A 22,315-nucleotide genomic window follows, 5' to 3' on the forward strand; every position below is an offset into this window, starting at 1 on the left:
TTTACATTACACTGATTTATTTGTAAATAAACACGTAGAAATAATAGTTTAAAATTAGAAGCCTTAATGTTTTTTTTTTTGGTTATCTCTCTGCGGGAACCCTTTTTAGATTTTTCCATTCTTATATATTTCTTTTTCTAAACAATTAAAACACCCATAGAAGAATATTTGCAGTAACTGACTATGGTAATAGTAGGCTTTAGCTATAATGTGAATGTACATTAAATATTAATTTAAAAAAAGAAGAAAGAACATATATATAAAATGTTTAGCTTGTGTTTACCACATTAAAAGGCCTATTATTTAATTTTATTTATTTATTTTAAAGTAAGGAACTTACCAAAAAAAAAATATCTGAAAAAACTCCTTAGAAGCACTTTATACAACTCAGGGAAATTCTTATTCCAGTTTATTCTAAAATAAAGATATTGTGTAAATGAGTTCTGCAATTGTTCCTATACAGTAATTATATACAATAATGTGAGCCTATTTAAGGCTTGCTGAAATAAAGAACAGAAAAAATGCCCAATACAATAAACGTTTTCCTAATCCTCTTCAGTTGTGAAATTTTCCATCAGATCAGTATCCTTAGGCTGCGAGTTTTTAGCAAGATTTCATGTAAGGCTTTAGGCTTAAACACTTCAAGACAATATTTACTGAATGACTCTGCATCAATGTTCGTTAATACACAAGTATCATAATGATATATAATTACTTAAAGAAGACATGTATTTACATGTACACCGATCAAGCATAACCTTATGACCATTTAGAGGTGAAGTGAATAACACTGATGAGTGGGTGGGATATATTAGGCAGTAAGTGAACATTTTGTCCTCAAACTTGATGTGTTAGAAGCAGGAAAAATGGACAAGCGTAAGGATTTGAGCGAGTTTGACAAAGGGCCAAATTGTGATGGCTAGACCACTGGATCAGAGCATCTCCAAAACTGCAGTGGTCAGTATCTATCAAAAGTGGTCTATGAAAAGCAGATCCTTTAAGTCCTGTAAGTTGCAAGGCCCATGGAGGCCCCACCTGGAAAGTTACAGGACTTAAAGGATCTGCTGCTAACATCTTGGTGTCAGATCCCACAGCACACCTTCAGGGATCTAGTAGAGTCCATGCCTCGATGGTTCAGGGCTGTTTTGGCAGCAAAAAGGGACAGACAGACACAATATTAGGCAGGTGGTCATAATGTTACGCCTGATACATCCGAAGAGAAACAACAGAACACTTCATAAACATCGTAAGTTTTATTGTAACATTGGAACATTTTCTTAAAAGTGTTTAAAAAATATACTTATATATAAAGACGTGACTAAATGCTGTGAACCGTGGGATAACTCATTCTGCACTTACTCAGAACGAAAAAAATAATAATAAATCAGCCTTGGACCTCACGCTAATACTTGCAAAACACAGGAAACCTACGGGAACCAAAAAAGCGAGCAGGGATCGAACATTAAAGTTACAGCCATTAAGTATCCAAAGTGACGTCTTCATAACAATATTTTTTTTCCCCTTTCTCTTTAACGCTTCAAGGTCATACTGATACACTGGTTTTTCTTTTGGAGCTGGGAATGAAATACTCAGATATGTATTAAAATAAAGAGACAAACAGAGAATCTAATGTCTGTGTAAAGTAAATGATGCAAAGCATATAAGCTCCTTTGGTCAAAGCTCATAATATATGCATCGTAATTTAATCAGCTAGAGCAGGGATGTCCAATCTTATCCACAAAGGGCCAGTGTGGGTGCAGGTTTTCATTCTAATCTATCAGGAGCCACACCTGATTCCACCTGTTTAACCAACTGATCTTGGCTTTCAATAGGCTCAAGTGTGGCTTCTGCTCGGTTGGAATGAAAACCTGCACCCACGCCGGCCCTTTGTGGATAAGATTGGACACCCCTGAGCTAGGGGATGCGACAGCGCGAAGGAACTGTGTCATATTTTTGGGAAAAATACTGCCTGCACATCTTTAACTTCAGACTGGACGTGGGAGACATAACGGAAATGCTGTGACTTCATCAGTCAACAGAAGATCTGAAATAAAATGAAAATACGGATGAACAAAGAGATCAGGTTTTGAGAGGACATACAAACAAAGAAACAGGGAGAAACATATAAGCGCTGAAGTGTTTCACTCTCCCTTAGTGACCAGATCCTCTATGTAGGCATCCAGCTCATCATCGCTGCTGATCTCAATATCCTAGGAAAAAAAAACATCCATATTTGTTCAGACATGTTATATATAGGAACACACATGATTAAACAAAATGTCCACAGACCTATTAACAGGTCCAGGCTTACACTATATTCCCAAAAGTATTGGGACACCCTTTCAAATCATTGAATTAAGGTGTTGTTTTTCATGGGTTGGGCTCGGCCCCTTAGTTCCAGTGAAAGGAACTCTTAATGCTTCTGCATATCAAGACATTTTGGATAGTTTCATGCTTTGGGGATGACCCCTTCCTGTTCCAACATCTTTGGGATGAATTAGAGCGAAGACTGCAAGCCAGGTCTTCTCATCCAACATCAGTGCCAGTGAATGCACTTCTCGTGGAAAAACACACTCCTAAAGCCTTCCCAGAAGAGTTGAAGCTGTTATAGCTGTGAAGGGCGGGTCAACTCCATATTACATTCATGTGCATGTAAAGGCAGACGTCCCAGATTAGGAATGGCTTGCAGTCTTTGCTCTAATTTATTCCAAAGGTATTCTATCAGGTTGTGGTCAGGACTCTGTACAGGCCAGTCATGTACCTCCACACCAAACTCTCTTATACATGTCTTTATGGACCTTGCTTTGTGCACTGGTGTGCAGTCATGTTGGAACAGGAAGGGGTCATCTCCAAACTGTTCCCACAAAGCATGAAATTATCCAAAATGTCTTGGTATGCAGAAGCATTAAGAATTCCTTTCACTGGAACTAAGGGGCCGAGCCCAACCCCTGAATTTAATCGTTAGGAGGGGTGTCCCAAAACCTTTGACAATATACTGTATGATTCTCACTTATAAAACTTAATTTTAATTGTGTGTGTTTGTGTGTGTGAGAGAGAAAGAGTGTGTCAGACCTCCTGGACTTTCTGCAGCAGTGCAACAATATTTGTTCTGAGTTTGCGTAGTTTTTCTTCAGACTCTCTGAGCTTAGTCTCTGCTCCGTTGCTCTTTTCCTCCACGGCCCGAGCTCGAGATTCAGCACGGCTCTGGTACGAGTTACACAGTTTCTGCAGCCCTGCCTCATACTGCTGAAAATACTCTTTCTGCAAACACACGCACAGCTTGCGTTAGTTAATGCTGAACTTGCGTTAGCACACAGGCATCGACTAGGACACTATGAGAATGCAGAGATGTTTAGAACTTCGAAGTTGAACGGACTTCCAGTTAATGCTGATTAAATTAGTCAAAAAAAAAAAAAAAATTAAGCCACACAACAGTGAGAATGTACTCACAATGGGGAAAGCCACAAGGTCTTCAGCACTCATAGTGTTGACAGAATCTTTTGGGATTCGGAAATCAGGCGGGAAAAAGTACCGCAGCAACGTCCTAGAATTAACACAAAATAATGTCAATTCAAAACAAATATGTATACTCATTTTATTAGGAACACTGTGCTAATACTGGGCAGGGCGTCCCTTCTATTATTATTCATGACATGCATTTCACAGGATTCCTCTGAGATTCTGGTCATCGTGTTGGAAGTAGCCATTAGAAGATGAGTACATGAAAGTGGCACATAATCAGCAACAGTACTCAAACAGGCTCTGGCATTCAAAAGATGATTGATTGGTATTAACAGGCTCAAAGTGTGCCAAGAAAATGCTCCCCATACCAATACACTACCTCCACCAGCCTGTACTGTTGACACAAGGCAGCATGGATCCATGGATTCATGCTGTTGGCAACAAATATAGCTCCTACCATGTGTGTGGCTCAGCAAGAACCAGACCAATTAGACCAGGCTATGTTTTTTCTCCCTGCAGGCTGACGGAAATGAAACCTAAAGTGGTCTTCCACTGTTGTAACCTCCACCATGTGCATTCTAAGAAGCTTTTCTTCTCACCACAAATGTGCAGCCTTTCTGATAGCTCAGACTGGTTTCCACTGACCTCATTAATTATCAAGCATTTCAGTCTACACAACTGTGTGTGAAAATCCCAAGAGATCCCAAGAGCACTTAAAGAAATACACAAACCAGCCTTTCTGGCACCAACAATCATACCACGGTCAAAATCACCGAGATCACATTTGTTCTCCATTTTGATAGTTGACGTGAACGCTGCTGGCTCGTATCCGCGTGATTTTATGTGTTGCACTGCTGCCACACGATTGACGCATGTGGTACAGGTGTTCCTAATAAAGTGTATAAATGCATGTTACCAGTTACACACACCCACCTCATCATAGTGACGAGGCCTTCTGTCGTTTCTCTGCTTGGGCCACTTTGGGTCGTATCAGGCTCTGCTGCAGTGGGAGGAGTCACAGACCGTGCTGGTCCCTGATTGGTGTCTGGACTATGTGACTCTGGTGAGGCAGGCCGCATAAGGCGGACGTCCTCGCTGCCTTTAAATACCCTTAGCAAAAGAAAGTAAAACATTTAATTTTCAAGATGAAATTGTATACTGCATCACAACCTCAAGTGTCATTTTTTTGATCAAGCACTATGGTAGGCAGATATATTTCCAATTTCTGATGAATTCCTTCGTGGAACATTTTAGTAGTGCAAAATCCATAAAGCAGAAACCGGCCTATAAAATAGCCCAGGAAATATACCGTATACATTGCTTGCACATATAGAATGTAAAGACTGCTGTGAAACACTTCTGGCGAAACCAGTTGCCATCAGAAGTCACATGTGACCTGTGTATGTAAGGTGTCACATGATCTCAATGTAAAGTGTCCTTTCCTGGAAGGCTTGAGATGATAAAGAGTGTATATAAGTAAAGAGAATGATGAAGAACAAAAAGCTATCAAAACATGAAAGTATCTGAAAAACTATCAATTAGGGTTGCAAAAGTATACCACACACTGAACATTGTACTGAACACTGATTCAATCATTATTAAAAGCAGAACAGACCATGCCTGTGAGTATGTCTTGTCCACCAAAAGTCAGTGCCCAGGTAAAGAGAGCATTTGTCAACAAGTCGGCAAGCAATATGAAATGCCATATGGAGTGTTCCACGCGACAGGTTTTCACACTGCACGATTTTCAAAGTGGTCATGATAACCGTCGTTCACGCGCTGCATGACTATCTGAGGGAGCATTCAGTTCACTGCTGTGTTCACACTGCACGATGGATCGCGGCACATTGCATGATTTCACAATAAGAAGAATCACCAACAACCTGTCACAACCGAACGCACGCAAGAAGTGATAAGCCATGCCAGTTGTGTGATATTGCGGTCTATAACTCCTCCCCGAACTTCCTGCCCTGTATCTTACTCTCTCATTGGCTGAAGGTCATCGCCAATGTATTTTTCAGTCAGAACTCATTTCACACGGCAGGGTTTTGAATCGCCGGCTGGTCCATGGCATGGGCACCAGTGACGCATCGGCAAATTCTCTCAGATCACTTCTGTGATCATTCACACTGCGTGACCGATGTGCCTCCGATTTCGGGTATTTGTCGGTGATCTCGCAAAACCTGCCGGCGAGTCAAATTCAGGGCTAAAATCGTGCAGTGTGAACTCGCCATTAGAGTTCAAACAGAGCAAACAAAAGTTTCTCTGGGACAATTTTTTTTGCCATGGCACAAAGCAGTATGTTTGGCAGAATCCCATCACATCATCCTGAGAGCACCATCCCATCAGTGAAGCACGATAGTGGCAGCATCGTTAGCAGGGTTTGAGAAACTACACAGGGTTGAGGGCAAGATGGATGGAAACGAATAGACGCAATTCCTAAAAAGAAAACTTGGGACTGGGGCAGAGGTCATAACAAGACAGTACCTAGTAGTGTGCAGTACTTATGCAACCGACAAATGTCTGCTTTTTCTTTGATTAATCTTCTGTCAGGAAAAAAAACAATATTTTGCACCTTCATGTGGAAAACAAATTGCAAACATTCCAATTAAGGTAAAATCCAGGAAAGGGGAATACTTATGCTTGGAGGATAGAACTTGTGGTAATTCCCCACTTCCAACAAAAAAAATCCACCCTCAATATGAACACTGTGTGCACTGGCAATTAGAAGTAAAGCTGAATTTACACAAAACTGTAAAATATTTTGTCATGCATGTAAATCCGTACCAGCGATCTCGTGGAGTGTTCATGGGGACGTAGTCAAACTTTACTTTCCAGCGCACGCTCTCTTTTCCTGTTTCAACTGCAGTCACGCGGCCAGTGAACCATTCTCCATTCACCTTCGCCTCCACCTGTAAGCCTTTATCTGTGAAACACACATACTTAATGCAAGTCTGCCATTTCCAAACTCAAATTTTCCAAGTTTGTTTTCTATATTTAAATAGAAGGTTCTGGTACCTTTATGTGCATTTTTCAGTGCGTCCTGTTTTAAATCTTCTTCTGTGCTATTGCTGACTCGCTACAACAGACGACTTATGATTAATTGTTATGCTATAACTGTGCTTATACAGTAGAGCATTTTCAAAGAGGAATGAAGAACATTGTGGCATGATTAAAATACCTCTGTGTTATTAGCTTGTTTGGTTGGCACCACCTTCTTCTCTACTGTTCCCTTGCCACGAGGCTGAGCAGGTGCTGCCATTTTAGATTTCTTAGGTTGTGGCTCTTCTTCCTCTTCACTCTCTTCTTCTTCTTCTTCTTCTTCTTCTTCTTCCTCCTCCTCCTCCTCCTCTTCTTCTTCTTGCTCATCCTCCTCTTCCTCTTCACTTTCTTCTTCTTCGTCGTCTTTTTGTACTTTACCACCCTTCTTGGCACTTCCTCTCTTGCTGGCCGATGCTTGCCTGGTCGTCTTTGTCGAGGAGGGCTAGAACCATTTACAGATATATTATTTGAATTTCTTATTAAAACTTAAGGCTCGCATTTATACAGACTTACGATCGATTGCTTGCTAACGGTAATGTTTGTGCGTACTCACTGTTGTATTGCGTGTCTGAGTTATGCTCCTGCGTGCCGATGCTTTCGAAGGTGGAGGCGTGGGTGCGGATTTAGTGGTGGCTTTCGCCGATTTGGGGGTCGGGGTGGGGGCTGTTTTGGCTTTGGCTGGAGGGGTAGCAGCTGGTGGAGTTCTACTTGGACGTGAAGGTCCTGACGATTTTTGAGGTGGAGTTTTAGATGCAGGCGAGTGACTGACCGCATTTTTCACCACTGCGGGAAGTGGAGGTGAACGAGGACGAGCCGCTGCACGCTGTGATGACCGAATGGCAGTCTAATAGAAAATATAAACCATACAATCCTGTCTCTTTCTTTCACCCATTCATATATATACACAAGCCAACAGGCACGCACACACTCTTTTGTCACATTATCCTTGTGAGGTGCTTCCGTAATAATTGTTAACGTAGTTGTTACAGCCATCTTTAATTTGGACACTGTTCAATAACAGTACCTGAGGTGCACGCTCCTCAGCATTCTTCACACTGACATCTAGTGGGAGCTGTTTTATATCTGCTGCTGACTTAACAGTTGTGGTTTTCTGTAAAGGAAGGTAATGTAATAAGTTTCATCACATCACACAGACAACAATCAGACAGAAAAGCAATTTAGAGCAAAAACTATATATGATAGCAGTACCTGTAGAGCCTCCAATTTCTCCTGTTGCTGCCGAATTTTTTCAGAGAGCTCTTTTTGCTTATCTTCTGACGTTTTGGTGTCTTTTTTCAAAATACCAACTGGTAAATTTTGCTTCTGCTCAGGGGCGTCACACCTGAGGGTCAGAAATGGTGTGAGAAAGAGTAGAAAACGATTATCTGAAAGCGATGAAAGACAAGGAGTGGCGAGTGTACATATAATAATAATAATAAAAAAAGAAGAAGAGGGAATTCACAAAATACCAGTCAAACCCTCTTATCGTTTTTATTTTCTATACCTATCTTGAGTTCCATCAGGGTTCATGAGACAGACCCAGCTATCTGGGTAACGCTTATCCACAGCGTCCATCTGAAACGGCAATGTACGCCACTTCAAACATTTATCTGAGAGAACAGAAACAGTGAGCCAGCATGTTAATGAAAGCGGTCTACATAACGAACTGCATTATCAGGCCATTATCAGAGGGTGTGGTCGTACCACACTGTATCGTCACAGGAATCTCCATGGCTCTGCGCCGGCGGAACCTGAGATCGTTCGAAGGTGAAGCATTCCAGTTGGCCGATAGGTAGCCGAACTCATCCCAGAACTTCACTATGCCTTTCTGAGCTGTTCGATAAATGAAGTTATAAAAATTTAGCAATTCATAAGGGGAAATAAAGAACGTAAATTTGATAAGACCTCACATGCTCACCTATACCAATGTCCTTCCAGTATTGGGCAAGATATTCTCCCATAGCTCTGAGTAAATGTCTGTACTCCTTTGCATCTGCAAAATCTTGCTTGTTATGCGTTGGTTCTAAGACAAGGTAGGGAACATCTACCACCCCTACTACTCCTCCACATGCCCTGAAATATGCACAAACATCTCGAAGCAATCAATATCCTACTACAACCAACACCAGACATTTACATATCAGTAACTCAACTTAAGCATACAAGGCTTTCAAGATGTACAGTGGAGATCAAAATTAGACAACAACCTACAATTTCCTAAATTTCAAGTCCTATTTTAAACGATCTAAACAGGAGCAGTTTTTCAACCAGATTGTTCAGTTTTCATTGATTTTGCAAGAACAGCCTTTCTAAAGCAACTGAAAAATGAAGGCCAAAGGGTTGACCCTTTCAGCCATAGCAAGATAAGTTGGTCATTCCAAATCTGTGATTTTTAGAATATTGCATCTTTACAACATCACAAACTCATTCAAGTCCACCAAGAAGGCTGGTCGTCCATGAAAGATAAATGCAAGAGAGAGAATCTCAATGGGCAATCGATTTAACACCGCAGCTGGGATCCTTACAGAGTAAGGATCTGTCTCATCATACGGTGTCTCAACGTTGAAGAGAATCTGGACTGAAAGCCCACTATGCAGTGACCAAACCTCTCATTAGCAGAAAGAATCAAAAGTCTAGACTAACCTTTGCTGAGGTGCATTTTGTGTGGACAGAGGAGAACATGTCCAAAGATCACTTTAGCAATGAAATTTTATTTATTTTTTTGGTGAAGTGCCTTGGTTATGTTGTAAAACGCTGTTCTGTTAACATGGTACACCCACAACAAAAATTCTTTCAAATGTTGAGCAATGAAGATTACATTATTCCTAAAATTGTTCCTAAATTGTTCTCAAATTTTGATCTCCACTGTATATGAAGAATTTGAAGCTTCTAGGTCACTGAAGTCTAAAAACTAACAACTAAATGTTCTAAACTGAGAAGAAGCACCTTGAATTATTGATGAAATGTGGTCAAGATTGAAAGACAAGTGTAATGATTTTGAATTATTACTAACGCACATGACAGGTGCATTTGAAACGTTATATGTGCTACATGTCCACAGAATATACTCACATTCCTCCATCCAGCTGTGGCCCGGTCTTCTCGTACATCTTAATGAGTCGACTACAGTTATAGATAAACATGCCGTCTTGGTCTCGCCTTTCAATGTTCACACCGAAGATGAAATTCAACTCTTTGGGCTCCTTCAGTGCCCTGCCACATGAAGATCAGCAATCAGAGGGTTAATTTCCTGTTTGCTTCTTTCCTACATCACTTTGTTGTCAGAACCTTGTGAATGTGACCGAATGTGGGGAACCTTTAAAAAAGGCCCTAATGCATCATGCTTGTCCTCTTTCTGACGTTGGCAAATGGAGGCTGTGTCTTGAACACAGGGCACAGTTGCTCTTGATTTTTATGAGATAATGCTAACAAGTACATCGGGAGAAAGCATGATAAAGGGACGCTGTAGTTAGCCCACGTTTGATGGAACTGATTGTTCTAGCGCACTTGAACGCAGGTTAGGTGCCTTCTTTCATTTATGAGGCAGCAACATTTTGCTCACACAATGTGGCTTCAATGCAGCTCATGTGGCTCTGCAACGTGTCTGATTCTCACCTTCCATAGGTGGCAGTAACAGCAATTATAACTCTTGGTATCAGCACTATTTATAAGAAGCAAGAATCCCTTCTGATGACTCTTGCACATCACTTCCATGAACTCCAAGGGAAACAACCCTAGCAGTTCACAATGTAAGGAAGTGGTAATGCATGTAACTGAGGAGAGGACTGCTATAACAAGTGACGTGACATGTGGCTCAGGTCTTGTTTAAACATTTTAGAAATGAATGCTGATGTGATAAACTTTGACACGTCTCTGAACTACTGGGAACCGTGTCCGAATGTCTTTGGCTGCCTCATATGGGCAGATTTTTGTGTCAGTGTTTATGTAAATCTGTGTGTGTGTGTGTGTGTGTGTTAATAGGCAGTACTTCTGTTTAGAAGCATGAATGGCTTGTTTCCGATTAGCTTCTGCACGCAGTGCCACAGCTGAATCTTGTGCTTTTCTCAATGCAGTCTGAAAACAATTGAGACAGACAGCAACAATTTAATAGAACAACCTGTATACATACACCTATAGACACTAATTACGAAAACATAAAATAAATGACCATGACTACTATTAGTAATAAAGAGACCTGATATACACTATATGGCCAAAAACCTGTGGACACCTGACATCACACACAAATGTGGTTCATCCTCAAACTGTTGCCATAAAGTTACGGGCCCACAAGTGTATATTCATTTCACTACAGCTAAGAGGCTTGAAGCTGTTCAAGCATGACGATGCACAAGGCAATGCCCATGAAGACATGATTTGGCAAAGTTGGAGGGGCAGAATTCAAGCGTTCTGCACAGAGCCCTGACCTTAACCCTAATGAACACCTTTGAGATGAACTGGAACACTGACTGGATCCCAAAACATCAGTACCTGACCTTAATAATGCTTTTGAACACAAATTCTCACATCAAGGCACCAAAATCTAGTGGAAAGTCTTTACAGAAGAGTGGAGATTATTATAACAGGAAGACCAACTCCATGTTAATGCCCATAGTACTCACATTTGGATGTGTGTGTGGTCATGTGACTTTGGTCATATAGTGTTTATGACATGGGTAATGAGTAACAGATAGTTGTGAGTTCTCACCCTGGCCTCTTTAGATAAATCACTTCCCAGTTTCAATTCCAGAGCGCGAGCTTTACTCTCTGCTTCTCTGGCCTTCTCCTCCGCTTTAGAGTAAAAAAAGCAGACAGGACTATGAAGATCACCCAGTTCACGAATCCAAACACCAATCAGTATTTTTTTTTAATGGCCAGCTTTGGACTCATCACTAGTACCCACTGTAAAGCACATGTGTGTTTTAATGTACTCACCAAGTTTCGCAAGGTGATCAGCTTTTTTTACTTCTTGCTCTGCACGTGTTTTAAAGCGTGTTGATGTGTATTTATACATCCTGCAAAAAAGCAAACACTATCTAAGAATAACTTTGCTTAAAGATGAACTCATCCAAAAGTGAACATCTAATAATACCATAAACATTGCACTGGTACCAGATCAAATTTGATCTATATTTTTTCTAACCCAATTTCCTGTGAACATGTTAACAGAAACATCCTATACCTGATGTGAACACAGGAACGCAAAGTGCCTTAAAACATGTTACTATCACAATGTGATGCATCAACTTACTTAACTCATTGAAGGGTACACTATATTGCCAAAAGTTTTCAGATGTCTGCCTATTCATGCACATGAAATTTAATGACATCCCATTCTTAATATGGAGTTTGCCTGCTCTTTGCAGCTATAACAGCTTCAACTCTTCTGGGTAGGCTTTCCACAAGGGTTAAGGTTTTTCTGGGTTTTTTTGACCATTTGTGAAGTCAGGCACTGATGTTGGATGAGAAGGCCTAGATATTCAATCAAGTTGAGGCCAGCCAAGTTCCTCCACACCAAACTCTCTTGTCCATGTCTTTATGGACCTTGCTTTGTGCACTGGTGTGCAGTCATGTTGGAACAGGAAGGGGACGTTGGATCATCCCCAAACTGTTCCCATAAAGTTGGGAGCATGAAATCCAAATGTCTTGGTATGCTGAAGCATTAAGAGTTCCTTTCACTGGAACTATGCGGCAAAGGCCAACCTCTGAAAAACAACCCCACACCATAATCCCCCCTCCAATAAACTTTACACTTGGCACAATGCAGTCAGGCAAGTACCATTCTCCTGAGAACCACCAAACCCAGACTCGTCGATCAGATTGCCAGACAGAGAAGCGTGATCGGTCACTCCAGAGAATACGTCTCCTCTGCTCTAGAGTCCGGTGGTGGCATGCTTTACATCACTGCATCCGATGCTTTGCATTGCACTAGGTGATATAAGGCTCGGATGCAGCTGATCGGTCATGAAAACCCATTCCATGAAGCTCTCAACGCTCTGTTCTTGAGCTCATCTGAAGGCCACTCAAAGTTTGGAGGTCTATAGCTACTGACTCTGCAGAAAGTTGGTGACTTCTGTGAACTGTGCTCCTCAGCATGCGTTGACCCTGCCCTGTGAATTTCCGTTGTCTACCACATCGTGGATGAGTTGCTGTTGTTTCCAGTTGCTTCCACTTTGTTTTAACACCACTAAGAGTTGACCATGTAATATTTAGTAGTCATGATTTCAAACCTGAATTCAATGATTTGGAGGAGTGTCCCAAAACTTTTGGCAATATAGTGTAGCTCTGTAAAGATATTTGACACAAATACTGTTCTAACTCCATGTTGCCATCATAAAGACAAAAAGAATATGGAAAAATACGCATCTCTAATTTACTTTTTGCTCATCTATTTTTTTTTGGATGTCATGAGTGTTAAATAAAACCAGAGATGAACTATTACAAGCATTTGCAGCCTCTTACACAAAATATTTTTTTGTTAAATTACAAAAAAAAGCATAACCATGTACAAATGCTGTGTGTGCATGTGTGTATACCTAGGATTATATAAGCAGCAAGAGAGCCTCTTGGTCCTGACTTTGTGTCCCTGAATAAAGATTCTCATCCTAGGATCGATGTAAAGAACGGCTGCATAGGCACGAAACGACCGCCTTTCAGGCTTCCTGTTCCAAAAACAAACATTTACTTATGAAGCAAAATGACTTGAGAAGAAGAAATTAAATAAGACAACATAGATTTGGATGGATGGTGCCTGAAGTACTCACACTCCCTCTAGAGGTGTCCCTGCCATCAGGATATCTTGATGATCTGTCTGCACATCCAACTCAGGCTCTCTGTTGTCCATAAGTTTCAGATTATAAACTACGACCAGTGTCCCTAAAAATGCACACACAAGGTTTAAACAGACTCACACATATTCAGAGTCAAACAACTTGAGAACTTTGTGAATTTAGAAATCATACCACTGGCTCCCTCGATTTTTTTGAACTGCTGAAAGAGCTGCTCTTCACTCTTGAAAGGCGAGTATTTGAAAATGAGCTCTGTCTCAATCGCATATTTCTCTGGGTCTTGAGTAAGAGGCTGCTGGGTCTTCAGATCCCAACTGGGCAATGGAACAATAACCTACAAGCATGTGAATGTGAGAGGGCACAAAATGTTATCATGCTATCCAAGAAGGTGTGTTTATTTTTAAGAACAAATATATCTATCTATATATGTATATATCTAGCCAAAACAGCCCTGACCCATCATGCACTGTGTATTCTGACACTTTTCTATCAGAACCAGCATTAACCTCTTCAGCCTTCGCTCTCCACGTGCATCAAGTAGCCTTGACCCTTGGTCGCCAATTCACCGCTGTTCCCTTCTTGGACTACTTTTGACAGATACTGACCACTGCAGACCGGGAACACCCCACAAGAGCTGCAGTTTTGGAGATGCTCTGATCCAGTGGTCTAGCCATCACAATTTGGCCCTTCATCATCAAACTCGCTCAAATCCTTATGCTTGCCCATTTTTCCTGCTTCTAACACATCAACTTTGAGGACAAAATGTTCACTTGCTGCCTAATATATATCCTATCCACTAACGCCAAGTTCACTCTGCATGATTTTCAGTCATTGGATCAGGGTTGTTCCTCCATGCTCTTGACACTGTGCTGGGAGACACAGCTAACCTTCTGGCAATGGCACAAGTTGGTGTGCCATCCCGGAGGATTTGGACTGTCTGTGCAACCCCTGTAGGGTCCAGGTATCGCCTTATGCTACCAGTAGTGACACTGACCCTAGCCAAAACTACTGAAAAACAGTCAGACATTCCTGTTTTAGGGATTGTCTCATTATTGCCCATATAGTGCACCTGTTGTTAAAGTCATTAACACCAAAGCAGCTGAAACTGATAAACAATCCCCTCTGCTACTTAAGTGACCTGATCAATATCCCAGGAGTTTTACAGACTTGATGCTCTACTCTGATTAAAAAGTGTTTTTCAGCAGTATATATATATATATATATATATATATATATATATATATATATATATATATATATATATATATATATATATATACACACACACACACATATATAGTGTGTGTGTGTGTGTATGTATATATATATATATATATATATATATATATATATATATATATATATATATATATATATATATATATATATATATATATATATATATATGACTCTGAGCATTTCTTATGTTCTATGAGATAAGATCAAGAAGATCACTTCTTACCTCATCCAGCCCCTCCTCTTCATGAAATGTTCGGGACAAAAATAAACATGTTAATTTGTCATCTTTCTTCGTGAACAGGATGAAGTCTTTGCCAATACGCATTGACCCACTAAAAAACAATAAAAAAAAATCATGGGGGAGAGGATTTTGTAAAATACATAACTACAAGTCTTTTCTTTCATGAGAACTTATGGAAGCTCATATCCAAGCATATCCAAGGCACTTACGACTTAAGGCCATTTCCATACTGGCCAATATGTGTGGACTCAGGAAACCTCTTGCTGGATTTGCCAAACTGAATAACATGCGTTGCCTCACCTATGCAAATAAGATTGGCATTCTTCCTTAGGATTCAACAACTACAATGTGTCTACTGAGAGGTGACGCTGATGTAATGCTTTTGAAAGCATTACATCAAAGTATAAAATAAAATGTACTCACTCGGGTCCATTCCAGTCCCATCATCCAGGAAACAAAGCATGAAGCCGCCTCGAAGGTCTGGTCTTTTCTCTGAATTTCCAAGACAATTGATATAAAAGCAATTCATTAAATATCATGTGAAATTAAGCTTGATTATGAATACCCTTCTCTATGTGCTTTTGAATGTTTCAGTACCTGTATATATGTCAATCCTTGTGGCATTTGCATCTCTGTAGATGAAACACAATAATAAGATTTCTATATTTAAGCCATTTTCAATGTTTATTACCTTTGAATAAGAAAGGGAAGGGATACCTGGAATTATCTACAAGCTCAGCCAGAGCTCCGAAAAGAAACTCGTGTGTTGTCCTGTTGGTTAAATACAACATAAAAAAAAAAAATCAAAAGACAATACTACTATCAGTAGAAATATTAACATCAAGTGGACAACGACATCATGCACCCCTGGTGCTTGACAAAATTCACAAGATCAGTCAATTTATATTAATAGCAGTTTGCATGTGGATGAATAGGGATACAGATGAGCAATGGAATATCGTTCATATAAACTCCTTATAGAGGGGGAAAACCCAGACACACACAAAAATGACTGCTTCAATATCTATACATTTTTTGTTTAGCAAGTCAATCTTGTCTACAAAGATTATGTTGTTGTTGTTGATCTTTCAGCTGCTTCCTACGTGTGTGAGGGGTCGCCACAGTGGACCAACCGGTCAGCACAACAACTTGGCACAGATTTTATGCCGGATGCCCTTCCTGATGCAACCCTCCCATTTTATCTGGGCTTGGGACCGGCACAGCATCCAGTGGCTGGGGTTTGGGCACTCGCTGGGAATCGAACCTGGGCCTTCCACTTGGTAGGAACACAAACAACAGAACTGTTCCCCCTAACGAACCAGAGAGTTAGAGACATTTTTTCTGAACAAGACCTACAGAACTCCACACTGTAATCATATTTATGTAAAACAAAAGCAATGCTTTATTGTGTGATGTAGCCTGTTCATAGAAAGCAAGTACATGGGGGAAAAACAAAAAACCTTCTCAGAAACATTCTGAACTAAAACACACTTTTTGGCTAAACGCATGCTGATAAAACAGGTTATTCATTTAAACTGAAGCACTTCCTGGTCATTCAGAAAACCAAAAACCAGTTACAAAACACAATGGTGAACCAAACCGATGAACTTAACTGACATTGATCTGCACAGCTATAATACTGCTTTTTTTCTACATATACACTGTGTACACAATTATTAGGCAGGTTGTATTTATGAGGATTAATTTCATTATTGAACAACTACAGTGGTCTTGCTTAATCCAAAATGTTAAAAAAAAAAACCCTGAATATTTAAGGAAGTAAAAGTGAGGTTTTGGCCTTCTTAGGAGAATCTTCTACGTGTGCCTAATTATTAGGCAACTATTAGTGTGCAGAATTATTATGCAACCAAGTGTAAAACGACAAACTTATCATCTCACTTATTTTCATCAGTTAAGGTTAACAGCTCAAAATTTACAAATAAACATTTCTGACATTTAAAAAAAAAGAAAAGAAATCAGTGACCAATATGGCCACTCTTCTTTTCAATGCCTTCCATTTACAGAGTCTGTCAGTTTCTTGATCTGTTGAAGATCAACTTTTTGTTGCAGTATCAACCACAGCTTCCCAGACACTGGTCAGAGAGGTGTAGTGTTTTCCTTCACTGTAAATCTTCCGTTTAAGAAGAGCCCACAAGTTCTCAATAGGGTTTAGGTCAGGTGAGGAAGGGGGTCATGTCATTATTTGTTTCATCTTTAAGGCCTTTACTGGCTAGCCACACAGTGGAGCACTTTGATGCATGTGAAGGAGCATTGTCCTGCATAAATATCATGGTCTTCTTGAAAGATGCAGACTTTTTCCTGTACCACTATCTTTTAAAAACTGCAAGTATGTTTAGAAGTTGATTTTGAGTCCATCTTCAACCAGAAAAGGTCCAACTAGCTCATCTTCAATAATACCTGTCCACCTTGCTCCTTGAGTCAAAGTGGAGCTCTGCGCCCATCACTGATCCAGCCACGTGCCCATCAATCAAGAGTCACTCTCATCTCATCAGTCCAAAGAACCTTTGTAAAATCTTTAGATATTTCTTGGCTCAGTCTTGACGTTTCAGCTTGTGTGTGTTGTTTTGGTCAGGTTTCAGCCTTCCTTACCTTGGCCCTGTCTCTGAGCACAGAACACTGTGTACTTCTGGGGACTCCAGGTAGGTTGCAGTTCAGGAATATGACAGCACTGGAGGATAATGGGTTTCCAGTAGCTTCACGTTTGTTTCTTCTTGAATCTTTGGTAGTTCATTTGCATCTTTTTTTCTCATCACATTTCTTTTGACCCTGTTGACTATTTGCAACAAAACGTTTGATGGTTCTGTGATCACGCCCAAATATCAAAGACTTTTTTTTTTTTTTTTTTTTACAATTTTTGACTTTTCAGAGTCAGTTATATGTCTTTTTATGGGCCAAAAAAGCCTGAGGAAAAATGCTGCCTAATAATTATGCACACCTTGATATAGGGTGTTGATCTCCTTAGGCCACACCCTCCCTCATTACACAAATACACTTCACCTGATATGCTTAAATGCAATAAGCGTTCATGTTTATACAGCTTGGACTTGGAAAATATGCATAAAAATGATGATTTGCCTAATAATTGTGCACACAGTGTATATATTAATAAAAGTGCAAATGTATTAGGCTTCACAGTATAATAGTAATAATAATAACAGTGTAATAAGATGTGTATTAATACCAAACTAATAATAACCAAAGTAGTTGTTGTTCTTTCGGCTCCTTCCTGTTTGGGGTCGCCACAGCGGATCATTCGGGTAACGCTTCAGTGGCTGGGTTTGCTCCCTGCCTGGTATTCGAACCCGGGTCGCGGCAACAAGAGCACGAGATCCTGCCGCTGGACCACAAGGAGGCTTACCAAAGTAATAAAAACCAAAACCTTCTTTAATTTTTCTAAATCTAAAATGCCACAATTAGCTCTGATGGAGGAGAGTTTTCTCTTGATATTGTTTCTCTTGTTGGTAAATAAAATGTTCCAAGTCATTAAATGAGTGACTGTGAAATTGATGACCTACGTTTATATTTAACGTGGTTAAGCATTTGATGATCAGTAATAAATGGAAAAAAGAGTCCTCCTCGTTGTTGCACCAATCTAGCAGTCATTCCAAGTTTGATAACAACATCCCAATATCAGTTTGCTCATTTGCAAATTTCCAACAGCCAGCTCTCAACCTTTTAAACAATAGGTACCAAATGGGCATCATGAGGGCTAGTACACGCTGCCTCCAAAATCCTTCAACACAGAAAGTGTTAACTGTCCTCTTCACAAATACCCATGACTGGCTAATGTCAAAGTAAAGCCACCCCTCCCACCCAGAAGGCATGATCAGTTTTGCGCTCTTGGCCATAGGTAGGTGTGGCATTATCAGGATTCACAGTCTCCCAGTAAATGCTTTTCTGTTACACCACTAGGATGTGACATATGTTCAGGGGTTGGACAATGAAACTGAAACGCCTGGTTTTAGACCACAATAATTCATTAGTATGGTGTAGGGCCTCCTTTTGCGGCCAATACAGCATCAATTCGTCTTGGGAATGACAGGTACAAGTCCTGCACAGCGGCCAGAGGGATTTTGAGCCATTCTTCTTGCAGAATAGTGGCCAGGTCACTACGTGATGCTGGTGGAGGAAAACGTTTCCTGATTCGCTCCTCCAAAACACCCCAAAGTGGCTCAATAATATTCAGATCTGGTGACTGTGCAGGCCATAGGAGATGTTCAACTTCACTTTCATGTTCATCAAACCACTCTGTCACCAGTCTTGCTGTGTGTATTGGTGCATTATCATCCTGATACACGGCACCGCCTTCAGGATACAATGTTTGAACCATTGGGTGCACATGGTCCTCCAGAATGGTTCGGTAGTCCTTGGCAGTGACGCGCCCATCTAGCACAAGTATTGGGCCTAGGGAATGCCATGATATTGCAGCCCAAACCATCACTGATCCACCCCCATGCTTCACTCTGGACATGCAACAGTCTGGGTGGTACGCTTCTTTGGGGCTTCTCCACACCGTAACTCTCCCGGATGTGGAAAAGACAGTGAAGGTGGACTCATCAGAGAACAATACATGTTTCACATTGTCCACAGCCCAAGATTTTCGCTGCTGGCACCATTGAAACCGAACTTTGGCATTGGCACGAGTGACCAAAGGTTTGGCTATAGCAGCCCGGCCATGTACATTGACCCTGTGGAGCTCCCGATGGACAGTTTTGGTGGAAACAGGAGAGTTGAGCTGCACATTTAATTCTGCAGTGAGTTGGGCAGCTGTGGTTTTATGTTTTTTGGATACAATCTGGGTTAGCACCCAGACATCCCTTTCAGACAGCTTCCTCTTGCGTCCACAGTTACTCCTGTTGGATGTGGTTCGTCCTTCTTGGTGGTATGCTGACATTACCCTGGATACCGTGGCTCTTGATACATCACAAAGACTTGCTGTCTTAGTCACAGATTCGCCAGCGAGACGTGCACCAACAATTTGTCCTCTTTTGAACTCTGATATGTCTCCCATAATGTTGTGTGCATTGCAATATTTTAAGCAAAACTGTGCTATTACTCTGCTAATTAAACCTTCACACTCTACTCTTACTGGTGGAATGTGCAATCAATGAAGATTGGCCACCAGGCTGGTCAAATGTAGCCATGAAACCTCCAACACTAAATTGGCCAGTGTTTCAGTTTCATTGTCCAACCCCTGTACCTGCTCTGTTATTAATCAATGGAGTGATTTATTCAATGTTATAATAATATAAAAATGTTACAGCACAATATTGTGCAAGATCCAAAAATCAAACAAGTTCATTTTTCTATTTATCTTAACTGAGTATGTCATTAACAAAATTTCCTAGTGACCAAAAAAAAAAAAAAAAATAGAATTGTTTTCAGCTTCAATAAATCACCTCAAATGATAAACAACCCATTTCTCTTAAACACAGATCAGGCGTAGCATTATGACCACCTGCCTAATATTGTCTTGGCCCTCCTTTTGCTGCCAAAACAGCCCTGACCCGTCATGCACTGTGTATCCTGACACCTTTCTATCAGAACCAGCATTAACTTCTTCAGCAATTTGAGCAACAGTAGCTCGTCTGTTGGACCAGCCTTCGCTCCCCACGTGCATCCTTGAGCCTTGGCCACCCATGACCCTGTCGCTGGTTCACCGCTGATCCTTTCTTGGACCACATTTGATAGATACTGACCACTGCAGACCGGGAACACCCCACAAGAGCTGCAGTTTTGGAGATGCTCTGATCCAATGGTCTATCCGCCATCACCATTTGTCCCTTCGTCAAACTTGCTCAAATCCTTACGCTTGCCCATTTTTCCTGTCTCTGACACATCAACTTTGAGGACAAAATGTTCACTTCCTGCCTAATATATCCAACCTATATACATCCAGCTCATAATGTTATGCCTGATTGGTGTAAATGTTTTTTCATCCTGAATCATACATTCTACAACAACAGCAACCGTACATGCATTACACGCCCAAAAGGAGTTCCTGATTCATTCCTTGTAATTAAAACCCTTAAGTCGTCAACAACCCCCCCACCCGCTGGAACCATGCAGACAATTTCTCACACTTGCAAAAACTCGCGCTGATACTTACGAATTCGTGTGCAGGTACTCAAAGGTGAGCTGAGCACGGTTTAAGCTGCTGTAATTTGAGTATGCCATTGTCTTGAGCAGAAATCAGAGGAAAACACACTTGATCACTCCTTTTCTTTACATACTTTTGAAGTGATGTGCCTCTGCAGCACTTCTGCAGCACCTAGGAAAGACAGTAAAGCTTTTTTTTAAGAACAACTATGGCACACACACACACACATATTTGGATGGATGGATGGATGGATGGATGGATGGATGGATAGACAGACAGACAGACAGACAGACAGACAGATAGATAGATAGATAGATAATTCGATCTATTTCGCAAAGGGAGAAGCAAACGAAATGCAGAAACAAATACAGAATCGAACCACTTCTGTTTTTGGTTAAATATAAGCTGCACCTCTGGACAAAAGACTGTCCACATCATCTTTCACTCTGGTGAATACACTGATGACAGGCTTCACACGGTCACACTGTCTCGGGGTAGTTGACAACCACATGTCATGAGCCGAAACATGAAACCGTGACCACGTCCCTATTTAAAAGAGGTCTATCTGAATATTTCCACCTGTGACCAAATGCTAGAGTTAACAATGAGCTCCATCATCTGTTTTTTTCCCCATAGCTTGGCACCAGTGAGATACAGTATGAGCATGCTGTCTGACCTTCCATCATTATCAGGATGAATGAAGTGTGTGTGTGTGTGTGTGTGTGTGTGTAAGAGAAAGAGAGAGAGAGAGATGCATAGTGGCCATGTCCCACACGTTAAGAGCTACATGGCACTCCTGCACACACCTTCTGGCCGCAACACAGGCTACTGCATGCAGCAGGGCCCACTCAATACACTTTAAATCACTAAAGTTATTCTAAAGCATATCTCAAGACTCACACATTACCATCAATACTCTAAAAGGATGTATGCTATGCACTCCGGATCTCGAGTCATTCCTTCTCGGACAAGACTGAATATCTATCATCATTGAGCGGTGGTCAGGTTATGATCTGCCATTGCTACACCTAGTAGTAATGCCATATCCTCAGCTGCTAGCTCGCTAACAGGCGCTAACTAGTATTAAAATGCCAGTAGTGCAGTTATATTTTCATAAGCGTCCATGAGATATTGCAAACCATTTAACCTTCCAGGGATTGCCGTTTGTTGTTTCTATCCAGGCTTTTTTCGGCTGTCAGAAGTTGATCGTGTTTATTCCTTATCCCCGGTGCATAAGACTCCGAGAAGGCCGCGAAAATTTACCCCACGAGCTTCGGTCGTTGTCCTGCGCAAAAACACAAGAGAGAGCGAAAAATCGAAGGCACGCCCCTTCACCGAAAATCAGCCAATCGCAAAACGCCGTGTTCATTCCTGTGCGTTGCATTGGCTAACACGGCTGTCAGTCAAGAAGAACACCGACCT

General features: G+C 41.0%; 1 protein-coding gene across 2 annotated transcripts; it reads right to left on the reverse strand.

The window, feature by feature from the left end:
• Nucleotides 1-1,238: 1,238 nt before the first annotated feature.
• On the reverse strand, nucleotides 1,239-22,197 carry morc2 (MORC family CW-type zinc finger 2). 2 transcript variants are annotated; one of them, XM_058408891.1, is made up of 27 exons: nucleotides 22,041-22,197; nucleotides 20,903-21,064; nucleotides 15,490-15,543; nucleotides 15,370-15,404; nucleotides 15,196-15,264; nucleotides 14,982-15,072; nucleotides 14,755-14,863; nucleotides 13,467-13,626; nucleotides 13,269-13,380; nucleotides 13,041-13,166; nucleotides 11,440-11,519; nucleotides 11,213-11,295; nucleotides 10,493-10,578; nucleotides 9,577-9,717; nucleotides 8,423-8,577; nucleotides 8,209-8,337; nucleotides 8,009-8,114; nucleotides 7,714-7,846; nucleotides 7,529-7,615; nucleotides 7,058-7,348; nucleotides 6,644-6,946; nucleotides 6,481-6,541; nucleotides 6,250-6,388; nucleotides 4,396-4,572; nucleotides 3,451-3,544; nucleotides 3,073-3,261; nucleotides 1,239-2,210 (listed from the first exon to the last, which is right to left on the reverse strand). In XM_058408891.1, the coding sequence occupies exons 2-27, from the start codon at nucleotides 20,968-20,970 to the stop codon at nucleotides 2,142-2,144; spliced, it is 3,147 nt and encodes a 1,048-aa protein (XP_058264874.1). In that variant the 5' UTR covers nucleotides 20,971-21,064; nucleotides 22,041-22,197; the 3' UTR covers nucleotides 1,239-2,141. The 2 variants fall into 2 exon arrangements, with proteins under 2 accessions (XP_058264874.1, XP_058264875.1); XM_058408892.1 differs by having other exon boundaries at nucleotides 22,033-22,194.
• Nucleotides 22,198-22,315: the final 118 nt, after the last annotated feature.

This window comes from Hemibagrus wyckioides, linkage group LG14, assembly GCF_019097595.1.
Source record: "Hemibagrus wyckioides isolate EC202008001 linkage group LG14, SWU_Hwy_1.0, whole genome shotgun sequence".
NCBI lineage: Eukaryota > Metazoa > Chordata > Actinopteri > Siluriformes > Bagridae > Hemibagrus > Hemibagrus wyckioides.